The sequence below is a fragment of the Canis lupus genome, chromosome 16, assembly GCF_048164855.1.
Source record: "Canis lupus baileyi chromosome 16, mCanLup2.hap1, whole genome shotgun sequence".
NCBI classification, from domain to species: domain Eukaryota; kingdom Metazoa; phylum Chordata; class Mammalia; order Carnivora; family Canidae; genus Canis; species Canis lupus.
The window spans coordinates 1888401-1915242 of NC_132853.1; the positions used below are offsets into that span (position 1 = coordinate 1888401).

The 26842-nt window shown below is 39.3% G+C and overlaps 1 protein-coding gene across 20 annotated transcripts in view; it reads right to left on the minus strand.

Moving 5' to 3' along the window:
* The window catches only part of DENND1A (DENN domain containing 1A), a 508126-nt gene that overhangs the window by 237495 nt on the left and 243789 nt on the right, over positions 1-26842 (minus strand). For 19 of the 20 annotated variants that reach the window (XM_072777866.1, XM_072777861.1, XM_072777848.1 and 16 more), the window contains 3 exons: positions 23041-23121; positions 18358-18411; positions 2548-2658 (listed from right to left, as the gene is read on the minus strand). In XM_072777866.1, the coding sequence (XP_072633967.1) occupies positions 2548-2616 (69 nt within the window). In that variant the 5' untranslated portion in view covers positions 2617-2658; positions 18358-18411; positions 23041-23121. Of the gene's footprint in view, positions 1-2547; positions 2659-18357; positions 18412-18535; positions 18604-23040; positions 23122-26842 lie in introns of those variants that run through there. The other variant, XM_072777865.1, reaches the window with a different exon arrangement.

Genomic DNA, 26842 nt, shown 5'->3' on the forward strand with positions numbered 1-26842 from the left:
TCCCTGCAGGGAGCCTGCTTCTCCCTCTGCCTGTGTCTTGGCCTCTCTCTGTGTGTCTCTCATGAATGAGTAAATAAAATATCTTTAAAAAAAAAAAAAAAGGGAAGAAGAAAAGGTGAAGTGTATTCCCTTTTCTTTCTAGACTCTCAAGAAGTTTGTCTAAGGTTGAAATGATCTGTTCCTTGAGGTGTTTGATAAAACATAGCTGTAAAGCCATCTAAGCTGAATGTTTTGGGAGAAAATATTTTATGTACTGATTTAATTTCTATAAATTAAATGACCTATTCGACTGTTCTCATTTTGATTCAATTTTAGTAAATTATATTTTACTGTCCATTTCATCCTGGTTTTTAAATATTGGCATAACACTGGTAATAGTTATTTTTTTTTACTGTTTTTAAAAATCTCCACTGCAAAAAAAAAAAAAAAAATCTCTGCTGCATCTGCTCTTTGTGCTTTTGATTTATTCTTTAATTCACTTAAGTTTTGGGAGGAGCAGAAATAACTGAGTGTGTTTAATCGACCATATTTTTTAAAAAAATTACACAGAAGGTATATTCTTCCTTATCTATAAGAAGGAGGTAACAACAGAACCTACTACACACTGATAGAGTGAGGATTAAATGAGTTAATAGATGCAAAGTGCTTAGCATAGTGCCTGGCACATATTAAAGAGCTCAAAAAATATCATGATTATATCATAGGGAATTCAAATTACACTAATACGATATCCTTTTTTTTGTTCTACTGAAGTTTAATTCTCCATTGTAATAGTAAGTATAGACTAGGCTCTTTCAACTGTACTTTTATTTCATTTTTTAAGTTTTTTAAGTTTCATTTATTTCAGTAATCTCTACACCCAATGTGGGGCTCAAACTCACAATCCCAAGAGCTGGAGTCACATGCTCCTCTGACTGAGCCAGCCAGGTGCCCCTCAACTGTACTTTTATTCTAACTGGCCTCATAAAGATGCAGCAATAAATCTGGATGGCAATCCTCTTACTCTCAAACTGTGTTTAAGCCCTGAGATTATGAACAGTACTTCTAGTTTAAAATAAAATGCAAAACAAAGCAAGAAGCCTACTCTGGGATGTTTGCCCCTCCAGGGCAGACCCATGCTTTTATCACCTACTATGTGCTATGAGTCTGGCACAATAAAAAAAATTGTGAGTTCTTGACAAGCAAACAATACCAAAGAATTAATAAAATAATGAAGTTATGATGAAAACTAACAACCTCACAAAGTTTTCATTATTAGGCACCTTGTATTCATGGGTAAACACACAACTGATTTTATCCACAGACCCTTCATTAGGCAAATTCTCACACTATAAGAAGGTCTTTCTATCCTCTTTAACAGAGTTACCTGATAGGCATTCCATTCCTAGTTAATTTCTGTATGCAAGCTTAACCTCAAAAGAAACATAATGCTATATATGGATATTGAACTTCAGTTAATAATATACTCAAATATTTAGGAGGATGTATAATGATGTCTGTGATTTACTTTAAAATGCATCAAAAAATACAATGGATTGATGGATAGCACATGGGATGAGCAGATGAATAAATATGTGCCAAAGCAAGCATAGTCAAGTGTTCATTGCAAAATCTAGACCAGATTATATGGGTGTTTACTGTCTATGTTTGAGAATTTCTGTAATAGAATATAAGGAAAGAGGCAAACTCCTATACTTGGCAAGTTAAAAAAAAAAACTAAAATAAAAAGAACATGAAAAATATTTATATTATATATGTAGCAAAAGTTATTACAATATAAAAGACCCCATTCCAATTTATTAAAAAACAAACAAAAAAAACCAAGAGTCCTATAAGATAAATGGGAAAAGACATTAACAAAATATAAATGGGAAATAAACCCATGGAAAATATGCAGTAACTTCTAACCAAAGAAAAATAAAATAAACCTGCAATACCATTTTATGCCTATTTTATTAGCAAAATTAAAACACATATGCATGAATACACACACAATTCTGGCAAGGCTGCAGTAAAAATGGAAACTCACATATAGCTGGCAGCATTCACTATCAACAAGCATAGTGTGTTTGGGGAGCAATCAGAGTCCGTAAGTCATAGTGTTCATCAAGTCCTTTGACCTGATGGTCCTACTCATTAGACTACAAACTGCATCCACCAAAAGTGGCCAAAAGGTGTTCACTGCAGTGTTATCTACTAAAGAATTAAACTCTGAACAACCTAAGTGGCCATCAAGAGAAGAAAGGTTTAGTAAAGATTTCATATCAGTACAACAGAATAGGATACAGACATGTAAAAAATGACAATGTTGGAAACTTATGTGAAAATATGTAAAGTGTTCATAACAAAACCAAATGGAAGACTATTTACGATTGATTTTGAAGCTCTAAGAATGAAAGAAACGTGAAGTGGCACTGTAAAGAAACACGAATAATTAATGAAAGTGACATGTCGAGGAGACTGTGGCTGATTTTTTTTTCTAAAATTGTCTTTCATCTTTCTGATCCATCTTTCAATTCAAATAAAATGATTAAAAAGCCTACTCACAGTGCTGAGTTTACTGCAGACGATGAGAATCCGGCGTTCGTACAGCATGCTGGCATACAGATGTAACATGTTGTTTACATCCACGGCCACAAAATATTCTGTGAGATTTCTCTAGGAGAAACAAGAAGAGGAGATTAGTGGCTTATTTTGTTTGTTCTTATTATAAGCAGTATCTAAAAAAAAATACGAGAAACAGAAAATTATCAGAAAGCATACTCTGCTTTCCACCTGGGAGATCAAATCCCACTCTTGTGTAATATCCTGAAATGCAAAGTTGGGAGAAACCTTAGAGATGCAGCACTCCTGTGCAGTGATTACAGTTTACATGAGGTCACAGGGAGCACTGCATTGCTTTGCCTATGAGTTCCAAAAGGTGAGCAGGACAGGAAGTCTACAATCTTACAAATGAGGAAACCAAGCCTCAGAGAGGGATGCCAAAATCAAAAAGTCTCATAAGCAATAAAGACAGGACTGCAGCTCAGACCTTCTGACCCTGGATCCCAGAACTTTCCCAATGTGCTGTACCATACATCTAGGCAAGACAAAGTACCCAAGGACCAAAACGCCTTTGGCACAGAGCCCATTTCTGTCCAACAGATCCCACCCAGAAAGCTGGGCATGCTCTTCTCTTGTCATCACTGCCGTGGACCCCCTCCTCCACCATTTACGTTCTCTAAAAGGACTCGGCTGGAATTAGAGCAATTTCGAAGATTTACAATCTCCAGGTATTTCACTCAAGAGGAGCAAAAAATGACTGCAGACAAGCAGCAGGAAGTGATGACAAAGCAGTGTTTTAACTAGCTTTTGTCTGTAGCTGGGGCTTCATTTCTTTAATTACTACTACAGATTGGTACTCTTCAGATTTCAGAAAAAATATAATGTGTTTCATTTCTGCAACCCTTTCTCTACCCACCTGACTTTAATAATACACATGAATATGTTAATATCTTCAATGTTACAGGTTTTCAATGCTGTACAATATAATCTTCTGAAAAAGAAGGGGTTCAGGGAGGCAAGGAACACTACTTGCCAGGGGTTGCAGTTTATAATGATGAAAGAGCTATAATTCATAAATTCAAGTAAACCAGGTGGATTTTACTGCAAAATAGCATAAAGTGCTTTTCAACAATATTATGGGTTGGGAATAAGAATAGGCACTTATGATTTATTGTTGTTTGACTGGAATACCAGGTTAACCATCAACCTTTATAAATAGTGAGTGAATTAATAGCTCCATATACTGACTACCTACCTGCCAAGTACCAGGTACCATATCAGGTACTTCGTATAGGTAATCTTATGCAGTTCTCACAGAACTCCAAGGAGGTATTCCCCTACCCCCCACCCTTCCCCCTCCAACCCGTATACAGATAAAGTAAGCCTGGGAGAGATTCAGTAACTGGTGGAGTCAGAATTTGGACTCAGATCCAACTCCAGAGCCCATACACTTTCCCTTACATTACATTGTTCCACTTAAATATTTTTAAACATGTGCAATACACAAAAGCTTTACAGATATTATGTCACTTAATCTTGAAACCACTGCTTGAACAGGTATTATCATCTCTACAATACAGATAGGAAAACAGAGGTGACAGAGAAAATGAATAGGATCAAGGTTATCCACTATGTGGATGTTCAGTCTTGGGTGAGTTTGTCTGTAAACCTGGGCTCTTTGTTTATGTCAGTATGAATAGCAGGTAAAAGTTGTATTCAGGAAAGAAAGCACAGCATAGGAACAAAGCAGGATCAAAGTACACCTATTGAAAGAGAAAAAGTATCGCTGTGAAGAACTGCTATCCCATTTTTTGAGTAATCCTTATGTGCTAGACAATAGGTTCTTTACCTGTGTTCTCTCCAATCTTCCCAACAACCCTGAAAAAGGCATTATCATCTCCACTTTATAGATGAAGAAACTGAGGCCCAGGAAGGGCAAGTTGTCTCCAAATGTCACCCCGCTAGAAATCTAAGGCAGAGCCCTGTTTCAAAACCAGGTCTCCTGAATCTGAAACCCTTGCTCTAACCACCACACAAACTTGCCCCCTGACAGACTTGAAAAACAAAACCGAACGAACAAGCAATACAGTCTGAAATAGTCAACAAGTGCAAGTGCAAGTCTCCTGCCCGGTGGACTGAGGAGTGCTGAGCTAATGGTGTCAGGGTGGGGTTCGTTCTGAAGACCGTGACATGGCAGAGCTATTCTCGCAAACAAAAATACAAGGCCCTCAGCTGAGCATTTCAGTAAAAAATGCTTAACTGCTGATGAATTACATAAATTTTTCTTTTAGGAGAGGATGGAAGTAAAAAGAAAATAGAAATGAGAAGCTTAAGGAAGGCCAGAAAGCCCATTAGCACTTTTGACAGATCCAAAGATAACTCTGAAGCCACCAAAACGTGGCCTCAAGAGTCTGCCAAGAAGCTTCACGCTGGGTAGAAATATGTTACACAGCTTGCCGTCCAAATAAGGAGACACAGCGTCAGAGACAAATCCTGCACCTTATTTTGGTGGGAGAAAAAAAAAATCAAAAGGATACTTTTGTGGATGGGAAAGGAAACATTTCTGAAATCAAAACACCACTTGGTTGAGGCATAACCCCCAGGCCCAATCAGGTTCTGAGGGATTCAGGTGCTTGTTCCAAAAGTCTATACAGGTATGTTAAAAATATGTAACATTTAGCCAAATTCTCTCTAAACTGTCATGTACTTTTTTTGGTATTTCTCATCCCATCTGTGCTGATTACCAAGATATTTGTGTCTAAACAGAAGCTGTCTTTCTTATCTGCTTCCTCCCCTGCCTCTTTCCTTCTGGGATGCCACCCGTCTAGGGGGGTGGGAGTGGGTGAGTGGCGACAGCCCTGGGGACTTCATTCAGCCGTGGGAGCACCTGTGGGGCAGAGCAGGCCTTGGGAGCAGCTGTAGGGAGAATTTACAGTTTCCAGCAAGCTTCATCTCTGAAGAAAACCCCTAGGAGAGAGGAGTCTCCTCTTCTGTACCTTAAGCACCCAGTGGCTTAAGCCACACCAACCCTCAGTTTCTCAAACCTGCCACACCTTTTCATATCCTCAAGCCTCTAGTTTTTTCTTTAAATTTTTAAAAAAATTTTTTTAAAGATTTTATTTATTTATTCATGAGAGACACAGAAAGAGAGGCAGAGACACAGGCAGAGGGAGGAGAAGCAGGCCCCATGCAAGGAGCCTGATGTGGGACTCGATCCTGGGAATCTGCGATCACGCCCCGAACCAAGTCAGATGCTCAACCGCTGAGCCACCCAGGCATCCCCATCAAGCCTCTACTTCTGTTGTTTCCTCCTCCTAGAACGCCTCTTTCTTCCTTGAGGATATCCACTTGCTTTTCAAGACCCAGCTGAAATGTCACCTCCTCCTAGAAGGCTTCCTCAATTCCACATTTGTCAATCTCCTACACTTTGTGCTGGCATAGTGATTTGTCTCTATCTTATAACCACTTGGTGACAAGTATGTTTTTGTCACTAGACTGAGGTCCCTTTGGGAACAATGACATATCCCATCATCTAGCAGTTTTATAAAAGAATGAATCAGTAAGTAAAGAAAGCAATGACTGAAGACCTCAGCTCCTTAGCTGGAGTTTGAGCAGTGTAGTGTAAGAGAAATCCACCAGGCTGAAAGACAGACATCATGGTTTATTAGGAAGAACATAGCATTCGATGTCAGAAAACCTGGCTCTAGTTTGGGTGAAGTGATCAATTACTTAGTAATGGTGAGGGGCTCAAGGGAAAGAATTGACACTGGCACCTCACAATGTCAGGTAAAATAGCTGGGGGCTTGGGGGTTGCTGTTTAAGGTATTTATGGCTACATTTATTAAAAGCGTAAAGGAGGGGCATCCTGGATGGCTCAGTTGGTTGGGTATCCGAGTTCTGATTTCGGCTCGCATCATGATTTCAGGATCTTTGGGATCAAGCCCTGTGTTGGGCTCCGTGCTGGGCACGCAGCCTGCTTGGGATTTTCTCTCTATCCTCTCTTTCTGCTCCCCTCCCCCTCCCCCACCTTCCGTGCATATGCTCTCTCTCTCTCTCTCTAAAAAACTAAAAGTGTGAAGAAATAGGTGGTTTGTTCACCAGATAATGGGGAAGGGGGTTCATACAGAAGCAGGTATTCAATTCACAGCCAGGTCAGTCATGTCTTATAGATAAGAGTGCAGGGAATGAGGAATAAGGAGAACAGAGGGCTTCCATGGCAAGTTGTCCTGTGTCAAGACTGCAGCCAGAACATACTGTGAGCTTTTATTTCTAAAGGACACAAGGCATACCACTCTCCCAGCACTTTGCTTCAGTCTCCTGTAATTTCTGTCTCTGTAATCAGCCAATCAATGCTTATTTAACTCCTACTATGTGTTTAGTAGCCTCCCGGGAGCTGGGCCTGTAAAGATTAACTGCAGATGATCCCCATTTTCCAGGAGTTCAGCCTGGGGATGGGAATGGCATCAGTATGGTGTGCAAAGTACTGTGGTTAAAGCTACATACATTCCAGGGCTGCCTGAAAAGGGCAGATTCAACCTTGCTGGATGGTTACTGGGACAAGGCTGGGGAAGGTTTGACAGAAGAGAAGATAGCTGGTGTGGGCCTCCCAAAAGGGGTTCACTCAATGGACAGGGGGAGAAGTGTGTTCCATGCAAAGTCAGAAGCAGGGAGGAGAGAGGAGCTTCAGCAAGTCAGTACAGTGAAGAAGAGGATGCAAGGCAGGGAGGGATATGCTAGGGCAGGGGAGCTGGGTTCAGATCCTGTGGGACCTTAGCCTTTCCCTGCAGGTAAGAGGGAGCTGCTGAAGGATCAAGATACAATCACTTATGTGTTCCAGAAAGATCTTCCTAGAGGTCCTATGGAGGATGCACAGGAGCGGTCAAGCAGGAGGCAGGGCGATCACTTAACAGGCTACTGCCATATTCTGGGAAAGAATGATTACAACAAATAAACCATTGAGATGAAAGCTTTGATATGGATGTGACTAATCTCTGTAAAGTGGAATTATAGGACCTGATAATGAGTCAGACCTGAGAAGTGGAAGGGGAGGAAGAACTGCAGACTACACCCAGCTTCCAGGTTATCGAGCACCACACTTGTCCACTTGCCCAGTTTCTTCAATGGAGAGTCTCCTCATTTAATGAGGGAATCAATCTTCCTTCTAAAGAATCATCAGTCTTATGAAGCATGGTGTTATTGCTCACTTAGTCTTGGGCCTAGTGTCCTGGATTATAATGCTACCACCATGGCTAAATCTAAGTCTGCCCCAACCCCCCATTCCCTGACAATTACTTCTTTGGGTGACTCACCTACCTACAGGGATGGAGAATCTTGCTTAGAGGGACTATTCCCAGTGTCCATGCTCAAAAGGGTTCAGTTTTCTCAGTGCCGGCACGTTTTTAGGCTTAAGGACATTCTGTTTCTATTCATAGAGTTCAAGCATTCTTTCAGTTATATATCAATTATGTGCCTGTGAGCATTCTCTTATCTGCCTAGCATTCATTACAAGCCTACTCTGTAAGGCTGGGTAGCGGGGAAAAGCAGCTGACTGCCACCCGGGCTAGAAAGGGCTCAGGTCCAAGGAAGGTCTCTAGTGAACGGGGTCAGAACAGCCTGGAAGTTTGAGTTTGGGAAGAGGTGTGTGCTACACAAGCTCCTCAGCCTCGTTTCTCATCTCTACAAAGAAATGACGGTGAAGGTCCTGTCCAGCTCTAACCCTCTCTGGCTCTAAATCCAGACAAAGAGAAAGGAAGGGCACCTGGCAAACCTCATTTCCCCGAGGAGAAGCCCCATAATGCCTGCTTGCTTCTAGCTGTCCCTGCTGGCTCCTGTGCCAATCCAGGTGGCTGGGGACTTCGGGCTCACTGTGATCCACGCCCCGGGTTAAGAAGCAGGTGGGGGGTGAGGGGGGATGGGCCAAGGATGGGAGGGGATATAGTGGGGCTTAGAGAAAAAGCGTCTTAGGTTCAATACCTTAGGGAAATGAGATAATCCCCAAACCAAAGAACTAACTCTAAGCTGGGTACTCCTTGGAGCCTTCAAAACAGATGCGAGTCCGCCCCACGGTCTGTCATTTTATTAGTCTTTGTGACTTTCAGCTTCATACACGGTGCAAATGATAAAGACTTACTGTACTGTCTCTGGAGGAAGCTTCTAAGGCAAGAGGCTTGGTTTTGCCTTAGAAGGGTCTAATTCCCTGAAATAACTCCTGCTTAGATTATTTTACCATAATGTAAACCTTTAAAATCCTCAATTGATTTTTTTTTTTTAAAGAATTTAGGTTACTTTGGTTGTGTGGGATTCTTAAAAGGGAATTATAAATTTGCATTCTAAAATAAACTGTCTCAGAAAGAATTCCACAAACTCACTTAGGCAATCACATCAGAAAAGTATATTATAGGCAAGAAGGCAGGGTTTACCTGGAGGTCAACTTTTATCCCTCGGTGTGAATGGAAAAACCATTAGAATAAACAATTACCTGACACCTCTTAAGAGCAACAATGGAATTCTCTACAATCTCAGTACTTGATAATAGGTCTTCTACTACCGCCTCAACTTTGTTTATTTTTGAAAGTCATGATGAGTTCATAAATCTCTTCTATATCATGGTACATCTTTTGACAAAGTGGAGTCTGGGCAATGTTATATGTAACTGTCCATTCTAAATGCTTTCCTCGCATCATTAACCACTTGGTATGACACTGACCAGATAATTAAGACAGGTTTGTTCAATATTCCAAATGAAGGTCTAAATGATTATCCATTAATCAAAAGTTAACTTCAAAACCTGGCTGCTAAAAAAATCCCTTCTACAACCAGTTTACAATGTAATTATTACTACATATTCATTTCTGATCTTTGATTTCTTTTTAATGCTGGTCAACTGTTTAAAATTTATAAAGAAAAAAATAATAAAATTTATAAAGATTTATGTTCATTTAACTATTGCCTGTATAAAATTCACTCCTATGTGTATTATCTTGATAGAGAAAACCCTGATGAACAATTACATAGTGATAGTTTTTCAGAGAAAAGAAAGAAAATATTTCTACATAAAAATTGTAGAAATAATGAGAATTAACTTCAATAGCCATCTGAAAGTGGAAAGAATTTTCTACATTTGCTTTTCATTAATGTCTTGCAGACAGACTGGCTCAAAAGCCAACTGAAAAGAATTGTTATTTTCCCTTTCCTGGGAATGGCTGCACTGCTCATTCATTCATTCATTCAGCCAATCATTCAGTCATTCCATAAATATATATTGACAATCCACTATGTTCTAGGTATAGTGCTAATTACAGAAATGCAATGATGAAAAAAATACTAAGCCCTCTTCATTATGGAAGGAGAAATGACATTACACAAGTTCATAAAATTAATTACAGAACATAAACTTATAATGAGCAATTTCGTAGAAGGGTACAGGGAGCCCTGGAGCTTGAGGCCCAGGACCCAGAAGCACCTCCGTACTGAGATCAAACTGACCTGAATGGGACTCCTGGTTTTCGCATTTACTAGCCAGCTGAGTAGGAGCAAGGTCTCCCTAGGCTTCATTTCCATTCAGAGCAGGTATAGCAAGGCTGCTATGAAAATTCCATGATATAACAAATAGTGCCCAATCTAATCCATGGCAGGTGCTGAATCTATACTAGCTCCTTTCTCTTTCTTACATTACCATTCTCTGAAACTGTCCAGAACAACCTGATTCTCTGGCGACAGAATTAAGTTCCATGTGCCAAAGTCCTTTTATATTTTTCTTTGCCTATTCTTTTAAGTTTAACATGTCTATTAGAGGAGAGAATCAATAAATGTTTATAGAACCTCCCATATTACAGGCACTGGAGTCCTGGACTCCATTCCGTGCACTATTTCTAAGCTTCAGAAATTCTGGTGTCAATGGCACCTGCTAAGAGACTTGTGTGGTCAAATACATACTCCATGAAAGGAAAAATACTGAGCTTCACAACCAAGAATGTTAGCAAAAACCCAGAAAAGACAAGCTCCAAGAAGTAATGTGCCCTAGCCCTGAGCCATAACTCAGACTTCAAAAGAGGTTAAGACTAGAATTATAGAAAGCCAAGAGAAGAAGGGAAAGAAAAGAACCATCAAAAGCAGTATCTCTCTTGCACCAAGCATTAAACTTGGAACTTTACATTTAATTCCTTATTTGTTCCCCCCATTTTTCTTTATTACACAAGGACACTGAGGCTCAGAGACCATAAGTAAGTAGTCCAAGGTCCCTGAGTGGTAGAGCCCAGGGTCTGGCTGTCTCCAAAACTCATGTTCTTTCCACTACAGCAGACTATCATATTAACAACCCCATGGTTATTGCTTGTTTCAATTTGCAATGCAGCAATTTAGTCATTTTAAATTAATCCTTGAAAAATCACCAAGAGATTAAAATGCAAATTTCAACATGGCTAGAGCTCAATACTGATTCTATGTCAAAAATCACACAAATTGGTCATCCAAAAGTTCAGATTCTCCTTAGAGGAAAAGCTTTCCTGCTTCACTTTCTATTTGAAATATGAAAAATAATTTTTCCTCTTTCCTCATGAATATCAAAAGTCAACTGCAGGGAGGCAGGTGGGTATAATGAAAACAAAATGCTTTGGTTCCTTACCAACCTAAGTCACTACATCCCACTTAGGTGCATACCTTGGGCTGGTAACCTCAGGTCTGTGAACACTGGGTCCCTATATATAAAATAGGGCTCACGTCTACCTCTCTCAGAGGAGCTGTAAGGATTTAAATGGAACCATGTATGTTAGGAGTCTGGCAGATTGTTTTTATTATTCCCACTTAGAAACAAACAAGGCCAGCCTTTTACCGATTTGCAAAGGAGGATTTAGGGGACAATGGGTCATACACAAGGAACTGGTTCATTAGTGACAAAACCAGCAGAGGGAATGCAAATTTTTTTATTATTATTATTTTTTTTTTAGTGATGGGGCAGTGCAGACAGGAATTGTAGCTGGGGCTATGAAGAAGACAGTTTTTGTTCTCCCTCCCAAACTATTTCTAACCTCCTTTATGGCAGTTTTGAAAATTAAGAAATTATCAGAACTTTCAGGTACCTCAAATTTAAATTCTTAAGGAATTCTCAGCCCTTCAAATTAAAACAAATTAAAATGATGAACCTAACCTATGCAACAATATTTATGGCATTATTTATAATAGCAAAACATTAGAACCAATCTAAATGTCCATTAGTAGGAGTGGCATAGTTAAAACACTGTAGAGATTTCCAGTAAAATATGATAGATTAAACACCATATTTATCTCTTCTCTCTGATACCATCCCTCCCCAACAAACCCCCAAGGGAAAGTCACAGTGAAAGAATTTTAAAAGACAAACTCCCAAGAACAGGAGAAAAGACATTATTGGAAGAGAGATGTCAAATTTTTAGAAGCCAGAAAGCAGAGGTTACTAAAGAAATGGTTCTCAACCTGGGTCATTCACTCCTGGGGAACATGTGGCAATGTCTAGAGATATTTCTGGTTGTCATAGACGGAAGGGGGTAAGCTATCATCATGTAGTGAGTGGATCTCAGAAATGCTAACATCCCACAACATACAAGACAGTCCCACATGACAAAGAATGATGTGGCCCAACAGGTCAACAGTGCCAACTGAGGCTGGGAAACTAAAGAAGGATGGCTTGGCAGCCCACAAAGGGCAGAACACAAAAGCCGGGACAGAGGGTTAGGGCACAAGCTCAAGCCCAACTCATACCACACAACTCCAAAAAAGTTCAAGGAAATGGAGACACCCAGAACCTCTGAAGGCTGGAGGAAGGGTGCCAATAAAAATAAGATTCTGCCCTTCCAGCTCACTCTACTTGTCAATTAGCCTTCCCATAGTCCTCCAGCAAAGAAGTGTTTACTTTCTAGAAGAACTGAACCAGAAAGACATGGTGACACCAGGTATAAGCTAAGGATGGGATAAAGCATTAAATAAAAAATGGGAGGCGGTTTAAAGAATACATGCTGTTGGGATCCCTGGGTGGCGCAGCGGTTTGGCGCCTGCCTTTGGCCCAGGGCGCGATCCTGGAGATCCGGGATCGAATCCCACATCGGGCTCCCTGCATGGAGCCTGCTTCTCCCTCTGCCTGTGTCTCTGCCTCTCTCTCTCTCTCTCTCTGTGACTATCATAAATAAATAAAAAAAAATTTAAAAAAAATTAAAAAAAAAAAGAATACATGCTGTTAACTCATCACCCCCATTCAGCTTCCAGAATGATGCTCATCGGCAAAAACAAGACAGAATACAAGGCAAGAAAAATAAATAACTGATTAGTTCCAAAGAAAAGATTCTGATACTGACATTTGAGAGCCCCTTACATATGCCGCACCAAGTAACCAGGCCTCCTCTTTTCCATCATCTACCATAAAAGCCAGCCAGTAACAAGTCCCATTCACAAACACAGAACTTCACTTTGGCTTTTTAGTGCCTCAGCCTTCAATAGGGCTGGACAGGCACTTGAGGAAACTCTCTACAAAGATACAGAGTGAAACAAACAGGAGAGAGAAAACGTTGGGGAAGAAAATATGCAAAAAGAACCATTTTTTTAGACCTATAAACGAGTCTCAAAGAGACAAGAAAAAATATTGCACTCATGAAACAAGATGCCATTAAACAACGAGTAATTTACTGACCACCACCAAAAAGCTCTTAGATATAAACAATGATAGCAGAAGAAATTCAAAAGGGTGGAACCATTTGTTAAAGAAAGTAGAAAGACAACTAAAAGAGAGAGATGGAAAACAGAAAAAAAATATTAGAGGATCAACACAGGAAGTATCATCCTACTATTGAAGCCCCAGAGAAAGGAGAAAAATTAAGAAGAATCTTTTCAAAGGAATAATGTGACACCATTTCCTAGCTTTAAAGGACATGAGTTTCTAGACTGAATGAGACACCAAGTGCCCAGCACAGATGGAAAGGACAATTTCAGAATACCAGAGATATATAAAGGATCCTAAAAAATAAATCAGGAATCACAATGGCTTACAACTTCCAAGTTTCAACAGGAAAACTAGAAGTCAATAGAGTTATGTCTTCAAAATTCTTTTTTTTTTAAAAAGGTTTTATTTATTCATTTGAAAGGGAGAAAGAGCATAAGCAGGGGGAGGGGAGGGGCAGAGGGAGAGGAAGAAGCAGGCTCTTTGTGGAGTAGGGAGCCCGATGCGGGATTCGATTCCAGGACCCTGGGATCATGACCTGAGCCAAAGGCAGATATACTTAACCCACTGAGCCGCCCAAGTGTCCCCAGAAAAAAATTTTAAATCCATAATGTTTATAATTCAGTGAGCATGTGGAATGAGACAATCAATTATGGTTGCAATTTCCTTCTTGTATGACTTTTTGTCAGAGTTCCTGGATTTCACATCTTCTTGTTTATTCCTTTATTCTGATAAATCATTCTCCAGTAGCTTCCTGAGAAAGTATTGTTTTGGAGGCAACATAGTCAGACCTTGTATCACTGAAAATGACTGTTCTACTGTGGATAGGACTGAAAATGCCTTCAGAATTTTGAAGGCAGGGGTACCTGGGTGGGTCATTGGTTAAGTGTCTGCCTTCAGCTCAGGTCATTATCCCAGGGTCCTGGAATCGAGCCCCGTGTCGGGCTCCCTGTTCAGTGGGGAGGCTGCTTCTCCCTCTCCCTCTGCTTCTGCCTGCTGCTCCACCTACTTGTGCTCTGTCAAATAAATGAATAAAATCTTTAAAAAAAAAATTTCTTTCCTCTGAAGATAGGGGGAAAATGGCAGAGGGAAAACATGTGAGTGAAAAGAAGTTATCTTCTAGGGGAAGAGAGGCTCAGAGGTGGTAAGAGATCTAAATTCTCAACTTCCACAGAAAAATCAATAGGTGATATATGAAAAAGAAAAGTTAAGATATAGTAATATGTGCTATATTAGTTTAGAATATGGAGAGAAATACTGCAATTGCTAAAATCTTGAAAGTGGTTGCCTCTGGGAAGTGGAAAGTAAGGAGAATCTGAAATTTTCATCAACAGTTATGTGGTACTATATGATTTTTTTCAGCCATAACTATGTATTATTTTCATAAGAATAGAAATACCATTAAATTAAAAAATCTTTAAAAAGAGATGAAGTAAATCAATACGAACAGGTTTTAGAATACATTTTAAAAAGTGAGTTGCAAAACAATATGAATAGTATTACATTTACACTTAAATAAATGTCTACAACATACATAGGTACTCACACATATAATACTAAATACATTGAAAAAGATCTAAAAGGTCTGGTAGGACTTGCAAACTCTGGAGAGAGAATGGGACTTAGGGGTGAGGGAGGAAAGACAGTAATTCACTTTTTTCTATATGTGTTTCTTATTTGTTTAATGCTTTTTTATAACAAAGATATTTGTAATGAATTTTAATGACATAGGCAAACGTCCATAAAACACTGTCATAAAAACAAAGCTGATATAAAGGTATGTATTTGGTATAATATCTATTGTGTTTTTTTTAAAATGTAGCTTCTAAAACTGCTTTGCTTTTTTCTTTTTTAAATCAAAAAGACCTCTTTGTCTCAAACAAAATATTACCTAATTCCCAACTTAAGTGGATAAAATGAACCTGCAATGCATGAAGCAGGAGCAGGGACCCCGTGCTCTGGTCAGCCAGCTACCTATCTCCCCCAGGCCATCAGGCAGCATAGAGTGGAAATTACTACTATCATAAAGAGGAAAGGAAAATTCTGAGTGTGACTTTCTCTAAGACATGGGATTACGAGTGATTTTTCTTTTGCTTTTTAGTGTAATACATACAAATACACAACTCTTCCATAATTTGGAACAGTTTACATAATAATCTGTTCCTTAACATGCCTATATAACCACCTAAACCTCACATACTTGTAGCAGCAAGGTGTAGTGATGGCCAAAAAAGCTTCATTAATCTTTTCAAGTTATGGTTCTATATTTATATTTCCTATTTCTTAGGTTGATTTCAATCATTTATAATTTTCTAGAAAATCTTATCTCCATCAAATTTATTGCATAATTTTAAGATTTTATTTCTCTTTTTCAAAAATTCAGTTTTAAAAAACTCTTATTTTTCAATTCTACTTTAACAATATTTTCTAAATAAATTGTAATTAAATTCTTCTAGTTTGGGTTTTTGATTGCTATTAATTTTCCAGATTATTTCTTTTTAAGATTTTATTTATTTAGAGACAGAGTACACGTGAGCAGGCAGAGGGTAGGAGGAGGGAGAGAGAGAATCCCAAGTAGACTGCGCTGAGCTTGGAGCCTGACTTGGGGCTCATTCCCACGATCCAGAGACCCTGACCTGAGCAGAAATAGACGCTTAACCAACTGAGCCACCCAGGCACCCCTCATTTTCCAGTTTCTTCAACTGAAAGTCAAGGTCATTATTTTCTCAGTTTCTTATTTATAATAAAAACATTAGAAGCTATCAGTTTTCCTCTGAGTATAGTTTTGGCTGCATCCCTTAGGTTTTTGTTGTTTAGTGTTCTCATTGTTATTAATATTTAAACAATACAGAATTTCAATGTTTTATCCCCTTTGACCCAACCACTATTTCAAGTAGATGAATATATTTTAAATCTTTGTTATTAATTTCTAGTCTTAACTTGTTGCCATGAAGAGACTGGCCTGTAAGACTTTGAGTTTTTCTATTCCAAAATATTCAGTGTGATCTACATAGCCAATTTTTATAATCATCCCATGGCATTTGAAAATAATCCTTCAACATACAACCTTTTGCTATTTGTCCATGGAACATCCCTACTGCTCTTCCACAGGAGTTTTCTAATTCTTTCTGGGTTCCTCCATTATCTACTCCTTATTGACTGCTAAGTATCAGTAATTATCTCCTTTATGTTGTGGAAATTTCTCAAATTTTCTGGCTCATGGAAGCTCCTTCTGGAATTACATGGACATTCTTTTCTAATTTTATAGTTCTTTTGTCATTTCTATGGAATTTTTTGGAATTGAAGGGCAAGATAATGGGCTCAAAGTATAGCATAGTATATGAGAACTCAGTCTCTAAAATCAGAAAGACCAATGTTTGCATTCTAATTCTACCACTTTTTTGCTGTAGGTCCTTGAATATGTTACTTAAATTCTCAGGCCTGTTTCTACATATAAAATAATAATCACAATAGTTACCACCTAAGCTTATTAAGAGAGGTAAATGAGAAAGGTAAAGTTTATTAAGAGAGGTAAATGAGAAAATGAATACATCATCTGACAAGCAGTAGTACTCAGTAACATAAGCTATTGTTGCTGAAATGGAAATTATGCTCCAAAGTTTTTACTACTTAATGCAAACAAAAAGGAAGTATTTTCTACCAGAGCCTGATCATATAGATAAGAAACACTATGGATATATTTGGCAATCCCAACTAAGATAGTTATCTAACAACAACTCTATAGACTAACTTCATTAATAACACACGATTATTTGACATTTATAATTATATCTGCTCTATAGACAACATGAAAAAGAATTTCCTTTCTGTGAATCTGTAATGGTTATTTAAAAATATACTTCTTACTCTAGTACTTTAAAAAAAAAAAAGTCAAGTATATACTCCCAAAAATTAAAAGCCGGGCCTTAAACAAATGTTTGTACACCAATGGTCATGGCAACATTATTCACAATAGCCAAAATGTAGAAACAACTCGTGTCCATCAGTGAATAAACAAAATGGAATATGTTATATACATAGAATATTATTCAGTCTTTAAAAGGAAGGAAATTCTGACACATGCTGTAACATGGATGAACCACAAAGGCATGAATAAAATAAGCAAGACACAAAATGACAAATATTGTATGGTTCTACCCATACTGGGTACCTAATCAAATTCATAAAGAGAAACTCTGAAAGAATAGTGGTTTCCAGGGGCTGGAGGAGGGGGTATATGGGGCATTTGTTTTTTAACAGGTACAAAGCTTCAGTTGGGAAAGATGAAAAAGTCCTGCAGATGAATGCTGATGATGCACAACAATGTGACTATATTCACACCAATGAAATGTAAATTTAAAGGTGGTTAAAATGGTAAATTTGATGTTATATATATTTTGCCACAATTTTTAAAAAGTAATCAAATGCCTACATGGTGGTCAATCTATGTTTAGTTCTACATAGCACTACTTATAATCTGGGTAAAACATTTTGAAAATATATCTTACGCCTAGATATGCAATTCAATTTGTTCAGAGGGCAAACATTAGCCTCTGCTCCTTCAGATTCAAGTTAACCACTCCTAAATCTTTAAGAGGTGGGGCAGACTTCACACTTATATCCACAAATACTTTTTATGAATACAGAAATGTAATATAATTCTACTTGAGTAAATCCTAACCAAAAAAAAAATCTTTATAGCAAAGTTCTTTATATAGAAACATTTTACTTACAACAGCAAAAACTAAAAACCATGAACATGCACACCAGTGAAGCAAGAGCTAAGTAAACTACATAGCAAATGGAATATTACACGGCCAACAAATAGGTAGGCTTCTATGAATGAGATGGAAAAATGCATATGATCAGTAATTTTAACTACATAAAAATTCATTCTAAAAAGGCTAAAATGAGACATCAATATGTTAATAGGTTATTACTTTTGAGAAGTAGGCATAATGATTCCTCTTTGTACTTTCTATGCTTTTCAAATATTCTCTAGTTTTGCTTTTGTAATGCATTATTTTTATAATGGGAAAATATATGTTTGTTTTCTTTTAAAAGTAAGTAAAAAATAAAAGAAGAACAAAAATTTAATCTCCCATCCCCCAGCCCTAGCAAGTACTCACATTCTCAGGGATGCTGGGAAGTTCTCTGGTATCAGGCACAGTAAAATAAGAATGCTGGAAAAGAAAAGGAAATGTTACTTACTTTTGCAAAAATATGCAAGAAGCACATTATTCAGCAATCAGGTAAATGGTCTGAAGGTAGTTTTTCACTTCGATGAGGAAACAGAGTTTCACTCACAAGAAATGACAAAAGAATATTTTCTTTGGTTAATGTTGGGTTCCAGCCAGACACAGGAAGTCACCAGTCTGGTAGATGGAATTCTTTTCTATGAGAGATGAACTTCTTCAGGAGAGATAAATGAATAGCTCAAAGAGGTTAAAGGCTAAATTCCCCTACAACGTTTGCACATTTCTGAACACATGAAAGCTGCAGGCTTCATAATTTATTGTTCAATGAGGCAAGTGGACCCGAGGGATCAAGTATCACTAGGTTCACTCAGCAAGGGTCTTACCAACCAAACCTGCCATTTCATTTTAGCATCTGAGATTATATCCATATACAAGCTGCGGGCAAAATGTGCCCCAAAGGCCCAAGTGATGTTAAGGACAGCTCCAACTGCAGGACTGCTGCACTGAGACCATTACAGATGGCTGAGAGTGGAGAATTCTGTCCCTATGCATGTTCTGCAAAGAAGCCTCCTGACTTCAGTGTAATCTCCAGTGAAGGGAGTGGGAGACTCACTGGAGCTGAAAACCTGACCTGTTCAAAGAACTTTCAAGGAGGCTTCTCCATATATGTGACGAGCATATGTCCCTGAGTTAAATGACAACAGGCTGAACTGATGACACCTCCTCTGTGCTACTAAAGACTTGGAGGACAATGGCAAGCAGGAATGGAGAGTCTGGTGCTGGCCAATTAAAGATGGGATTGTGCAAAGGGCAGGAAAGGTTGCAGCAGAAAAGGTCAGCTTAGCCATGGCCTAAGTTCAAACCTGGACCCCCAAGCGACATTTCAGGAAGTCCCTCCTCTCCATTCTTAGATAATTGCAAAATAAATAGGTCTCAAGAAGAATGGGTTGTATAGAATTCCTGAAATCAAAGGCCAGGGGACAACGGCAGTAATGACGATAACAACAGTAATAGTACAAGCTACTCGCCTAATATTCAACAGATATCGACTGAGTACGCATTACATAGAAGGCTTTATGCCAGGTATTTGTATCAATATTATCTCTAATTTCTGTGACAGATTTTAAGATACGTATTATCTTCACATTATAAATGGGTAAATTAAGGCTTAGGGCACTAAGGTCACACAGTTACCAGGTGACAGAACCAGGAACTGAAACCAGCTCTGCAGAACTCCAGCTATGTTCTTCCTACTGTTAAGAGATTGCTAAACCAACCTTTTTCTGAACAAATTACAGCTAAAGCTACTTGAAATAAACTAAAAAGTAAAAGCAAAAAAAAATCATGAAAAGATCATTAAAAAAAAACCCTTCTGCAAAGCATCATTCCAAACGTTGCGTGTCTGTGCCAAAACATTACCCATAAGGTATTACAGTAGAGATTATGTAGCATGGAAACTAGTTAACAATGAGGATTAAAATAGCAAAAGTAAAATAGCAGGTTAAATGTGCTGCCACAAGATACCAACTTCTATATGAAATGGCTAGAGAAGAGTTCGAGGAAATGTTCGGTAATGGACATCCACAGGATGATGGAGTGACAGTGAGGGAGAAAACACAAGGACCACAGAGTCACCACTTCATAGCTATGTGTGATCTCAGGCAACTTCACTTAACAGCTCAGAACCTCAATTTTTGAACCTATAAATGGGAATCGTGATATCTACTTCAAAACTGTTATGAAGAATAAATGTTACATATGTGAAGTGCCTAGCACTTTTTATTTATTCCATAAATAATATTTTTTCCATAAATAATATTTTAATAGAAAGTTATTATTGTTCAACCTCTAGTTTACATTTCTATTTTCTCAAACACCTATATCAGACATACAGAAGTATTCTCTTCTGAAGACTCAAAGTATAGGATTGCCATTCATTTTTTTTCCACATTTCAGCCTTTATAAACTAGATGAGACTCACCCTTCAAAATCAGAAATGAAACAGTGAGAGAAGAATTCTTTGTAAATGGGAAAGAAACAAATATCCGTCTTTACAGATGCAATGAGTTGTTAACAGTGAGGCATCGCAATTCCAAAACCAAGTAGTCCCCAGGCTGTCCTTTGAGATTCTGTCTTGCTCCATCACCCATGAAATGCTGGGACCAGAGGAGGTCAGAAACATTCCTAGGAATCACTGGCACGAAACAGCTGCACCTCCTCCCCCCCAACAGCTTCTCCTCCTGCCCCTGGGATGGCTTGTCCTTGAGGCCTGGCAGCCACTCAGGGGAAGGACTGGCCCTTCCTCCCCAGCAGCTGGTGACCCAGCCAGGCTACTCCACAGCTACCTGTCGGATGTCATTACAGACTGAAACAGAGAGATCAAGCTGATTTAGGAAAAAGGACAGAGACAAAGGCAAGGTTGTTTAGCTATCTGGCAATGACCTGGGCAGGTTTAAAGCTCGTTTCTTCATCTTTTTCAGGCAGTCTTCCCTACGATTTTCTAGAGAAAATCTAGCCTTGTTAGAACAAGGTTCTTTTCCTTCTTATGCTTTATTAAAATGAGCAAAAACCTCTACCAGTTCCCTCTTTGCTCCCTTTCTTTCAACACTCATGGCCTAGTGGAAAGAACATAGGCTTGGAAGTCAGCCCTGGGTTTGAAAACCTCAATCTTCTCACGTATTAACCACATAGCCTTGGATAAGCAAGTACCTTTTCCTCTCTAACCCTCATCTATAACATGAGAACACTACTATCTGTTTTGCAGAATTGTTTTGAGCATTAGGGATGCATACTTGGCAGAAATTAATAACTTAATAAGTAGAAGATCTATTATTAGTTACTGGTAGTAATACTATTTTCAATTTGTTCATCATTTTTAAAAAAAACCTGTAAGATATGTTCATTTTCTTTATGAAGGCTAATACCAAGATACTAACCACTGAATATCAACACTGTACCTGGTTCTAGTGAAGATGAAAGACAAAAGTTTCTTTTATTTAAAAAATCTATCTACCTATCTATCTACAGAAAGGCAGACTGCCACATGCAACATCTCATTTGGATGTGTCTAGAGTCTTGGAAGCTTGACTACTCTACATTCTCCTACAACTAGACCTCGAGAGCCTATTTGGAGGTTCTAGCAGTGGAGTGCAGCTACTCATATACCCCTGACTGAAGAACGGTCCTCCTCTATCAGGGAAGGTTGTCCTCTCTGACTAAGCACACAGCTTCAGCTTCAGGAGGGATGCACATGGAGTGGTGAGGGAGGAAGGGGACGCCTGCTTAGGCAGCCAGATCAGCCAGATGAATGGGGTGCCAAATGCTACAGCCAGATTGCCCTCACATCCGGGAGAACTTTTTTAAACATTCAAGGGATCCTGAGTGCCCCAGCCAGTTAAATGTCCAAGTCTTGATCTAAGCTCAGGTCATGATCTGAGATCAAGCCCTACGTTGGGCTCTATGCCCAGCATGGAGTCTGCTTGAGATTCTTTCTCCTTCATCCTCTGCCCTTCCCCAGCTCCCCTGCACTTGCTTGCTCTTTCTCTCTCTCAAAGGAAACTAATAAAATCTTAAAATCTTAAAAAACAAAACAAAACAAAAACAAAACCAACTTTTTAAACATTCAGATCCCACAACATAGGAAAAATAGCCCCTGGGTAATCAAGAGCTGGCTTAAGGGGATCCATCTGAGAATTCTGATGAAGGTGGAGATGAGGGTTTGATCTAGAGAAGTAGAGAATTCCAGTAACTGAAATATGAAAAAGATCCCCTACACCTTTTTTGATGCCTTATCTGACCAATGGAGAACTCAAGGTCCACAAGGTTAAATGTTTTAATTAAGACCACTCAGGTCACTGGCAAAACTACAGCTAGGACAGAAACTTCCCAGTTCAGAGGGTTTTCCACCCGGCTTACTATACATCGTGTAGCATGTACTTAAAAGAGTTTAAAGAAACGATTATTACTGGAGGCCAGGAACTATGCTAGGCTCTCTCCATCCCTGTTCTTTTCAAGAAGATGTACAGTCCAGTGGCCAAGACAGGAAAAGAGATGTGGCATACGACTAAGCACTGCAAAGTGTACAAGCTGCTTGGGGACAAAAAAGAAAACCCTTGACTAGGACTTGGGGACAGGGGTCAAGGGGAGGATTTCTCTGGAAATAAACTCCAAGGTGAGTTCTGAAGGATGAATGTAGGTCAGCTTGGTGAAAAGGAGAGAGGCAGTGTTGAAAATTCAGGGACTACAGGATGGGCGAAGAGGCATGCATAGCAGTACTGGGGGACAGAGCACGAGGCAGGGATCCCCAGGGTGGGGGGCTGAGGAGGCAGAGAGGGGCCATTCCAACCCCAGCACCTGCCATCTAGGAGATGCTGGTGATAGGATGACAACCAGGAAGAGAGAAGCCTGGGGACATCTGGGACCCATTCCTTATGGAATCCCAGAAAAGGAAGAAATTGAACTCCATGGCCTGTCTCAAGTCCAGAGCTTTCAGAGTATGCAGAGGTAGGGCCTGGGAAGATACAGATGACAAAGATGATCCTGTTTGGCTAACTCCGTCTCACCGTCAATAATGAAATGCTTCTCGGCAATTGCTAATTTTCTGTCCCCACTTACCACGCTGAGATGAACAGACACTCCTGGGTCAGGGATGGGAAGTCTGTGCAGAGTTTCCAGAAGCTCATTCCACTGATTCTCCTGAAAGAAATAAAAGGCCTAAGTAACAAAAGCAAGGCTGAGCCCCTAGTCAGAGGCCTGCAGGGAGGTCTGCACACACAGTGAGCTAGAGGCCCTCATGACTGAGGGGGCTGGGGAGATGCTGGTCCCAGTACAGAAATAGGCTTGATACTCAAGTGGGGTTGGACAAAAGACACTGCTTACATACAGCTCAATAGAAGAGCCAAATAGATCCTCCCACACCAAGTTTGACATTTTCTACTGAGTGAGACACCTACCATGACCGCCTTTTACGGATCGTATACCATAAGCTTTCAGGGAACGTATCCACTCAACTCCATAGCAACAACTTTTAAAAGCAAACAATCCTAGCTTACAGGGTGGGGGCTGGTTGGGAGATATAACGATGACACTATAGATTTTGTCTTCATCATCATTACCCTCAATTAATTTTATTGAGTGTTCACTAGATACACACAGCAGCATCCAATTATGGAAAGTAAAAATGAACTACATACAACAGCATGCAATATAGTATGGTGGCTGTGCATTTTAATTAGTGAAATTGAGCCACAGAATGAAATATAGAACAGTACAAATTATTCGATTGGAAACAGATTCACTTTTAAAATGCTCAAAAGAATGCTGCTTACAGAATTATGCAAAAGCCCTTTCTCCTACCCTGTGGAACTGTCTGTGCTAATAGTATTGAGCTTACATGTGTTTCCATTTGTTATCTCTCTGATCCTCACAACTAGCCCACTTCACAGATTGAAAACTGAGGCCCTGAAGGGTAAAACAACTGGGCTCAAATCCCCCCAGTTAGTAAGCTGCATAGCCAGGAGTTACATCCAGGTTTTCTGGGTGCAAGCCCAGGGATTTCTCCACTGCTTCACATAGCTGTCTTAGGTAGGGAGTTGAAAGGAGGGGAAAAAAGAGAATGAGCCCGGATTAAAAACCTGTTTCAATCTGAACTCTGATCAATCACTCAAGTTTTTCACAGACGAGTGTGTGTGCACAAGCATACAAGTTTAATTTTGCTCTGAGACAATCTCAAATTTATACAATTACAGGGCAGCAATTTTTTATTTCCTGAACTACTTAAAAGTAAGCTGCTGACACCATGTTCCATCACCCATAAACACAAAGGACATTCTCTGGTACAACCACAACTAATTATCAAAATCAGGAAATTAACATTGATAGAATATTACCATCAAATCCTTAGGTCCCTTCAAGTTTTATCAGATGTGTCCATAATGTCCTTGGATAACAACATAAGCCAGCTCAGAATCACATGGTGCCTTTAAGTCTAGAACAGGTCCCGAGTCTTTCCTAGATTTGTAGGCACTTGACAGTTGAGACCAGCCATTTTGCAGAGTAACTCTCAATTGTCTGATGTTTTCTGTTGATTCAGACTTCAATTCATTCCATTACTGATGATGTCCACTTTGAACATCTGATTAATTCATCTGAAGTCTACTGTGAAGGTACTTACTCTCCTTTGTGTTTAGCAAGCATTTTGTGGAGTGATACTTTATGTACACATCCCCTTCTCATTGAATTTTTTAACTTATCTATTTACTGATTTACACTGGTAAGCACACATGCTTTCCTGTCTTATTCAATGGCTACAGTCTTTCGTTACCATTATTTATTTTAATGCTCAAATTGTCCCAGACCTGGACCAATGGGAACCTCCTTATCCATTTCAAGCTCACTTCTGTGACTTTCTGACATGTTCCTATCACGTGTTGAGCACTTCCTTTGAGTCCTTCTTGACACAAAAAGATATTCCAGGTTCACATTTTATACTTCCCCTGCCCTGGTCCTAGAATTAAGACATTTCTTCAGAGTGTCCTGTCTCCTTTTAGTGGAAAATGTTATTTAGAAACGACAATTTGCATACTACGTGTGCTCACTGCTACCTGGGTATTGCTAACCCCAGACTCTCTTAGTGGTTAGAGCCAGCGAACATACTACACACACGAAGACTCACAATATACACATCTTTATTGATTTCTACATCACATACATTGAAAGGCATCAGTTCATACTAATGGCTCTAATTCTAATCAAACGCAGGAATCCTTCTAGTTTCTTTCCTTTTCATATTTGTAACGAAGTTCTATAGAAATGAAGAATCAATCCTATTTTCTTAATCTACTTACTAATTTATATGTAACCAATCTTTCACGGCTGACCTTATTCACCAAGCTCTCCTTGCCCTGCTTGAATACAGACATCCAGTGCTAGGCCACTACTGTCCACTCCTCGCCAACAAGAATGCCCTCCCCACCCTAGGCCGCAAAGCCCCAGTGCTAGGCCACTGCTGCCCCCTTTCCTTTGTGGATCCTTCTAGATCCTCCTAGAGTTCTGATATCTGGTGCCAAACCATAGCTACTGCTGTCACACATAAACAACCATTTCATCTCTTAGGCTCCAACACCCTCAGCCAGCCTGCTCTCTAGCTCGGATGTCCTCTTCAACTCAATAATTCTTCCAAGGGTGGCCCTCAATGCCCCATCCAGAGGCTGACAACCATAGTGGATCAATGATCCAGACAGGCACCCTCATCATGCATCTTAGGCTCCAACACTCCACTCTGAGCTGTCTTGGTCATTACTCACCCCCACCCCCCACCCCCACCCCGAAGCCTACCATGCCCAAAGACTTTTGGACTTGGGGAAGGGATTCTGTTTTTTGTTTTTGTTTTTGTTTTAAATAAAAGTTCTTTCCTCCTGGTCTAATCTGATGATCCACACCTTGCCAAGAAATAAGCCAGTTGTAGACAGATTCCATATCATCTGTGTCATAATTCCTTTAACTAGAAAAAAATTTAATAGTAAAAGGACTAGGTACAGGGGAAACAGACTCCACTAAAACACATCACTGACTGCAAATCTTCAACAGTCCAAGAGACTGGGTCCTTCCTGGGGCAATGGCCCAGAGGAATGGTATACCAATTTTACAGGTAATCATTATATCTCCCCTATGCATAGGCCGTACATACCCAACCTTTTCTGTATCACAAGGCATGTTTTTAAAAGTCTACTGTGTTTTAATGACTGGAGCATAAATATGGAAGAAAAAAATACATGAGTCAATCCCAAATTCTAAGACTATTAAGAGCCCACATGTGATGCGATTCTATTTACTAAAGAGATCTTTCAAATTTGAGTGAAAACCTGAATGTTTGACTAAAGTGAATTGTAAACAGAAATCAATGAACAGACCCAAGATAACCTTTGAATTCATTCATCAAAGAATAAATCACTTTCCTTCGTAACAGAATTCCCTGATACCTAAGCATCTTTTCAGAGTGAGTGCAGTGACCTAGGGAGCCATTTCTATTTCCTTCTGTTAACTTGGCCTCTAGAATATACTGCTGGTGAGTAAATCTAACTTGAAGGAAAGATTTCTTCATTATACATACAATTTCCACTTTTCTTCTCCAAAACAGCATTTCCTCAAGTATGTCCTAGGAAATACTAGTATCTCAGAATATTAACATATGTAATGGAATAAAAAGGACTTTTAGGGGCCAAATGAGATGGGAAGCACTGAATAACACACATTTCTCCACTACAGGACCTTCTCAGAGCCACCAGGACATGAATCTTAAGGATATAAAAATGAAAGACAGCTTTCCCTCTCCCCTACCCCAAAATTACTGAATTATGGCCTTAAAATGGCCCATCTGAGATTCTCCTCTTAAGGAAATAATCCAAAATGAAGAAAA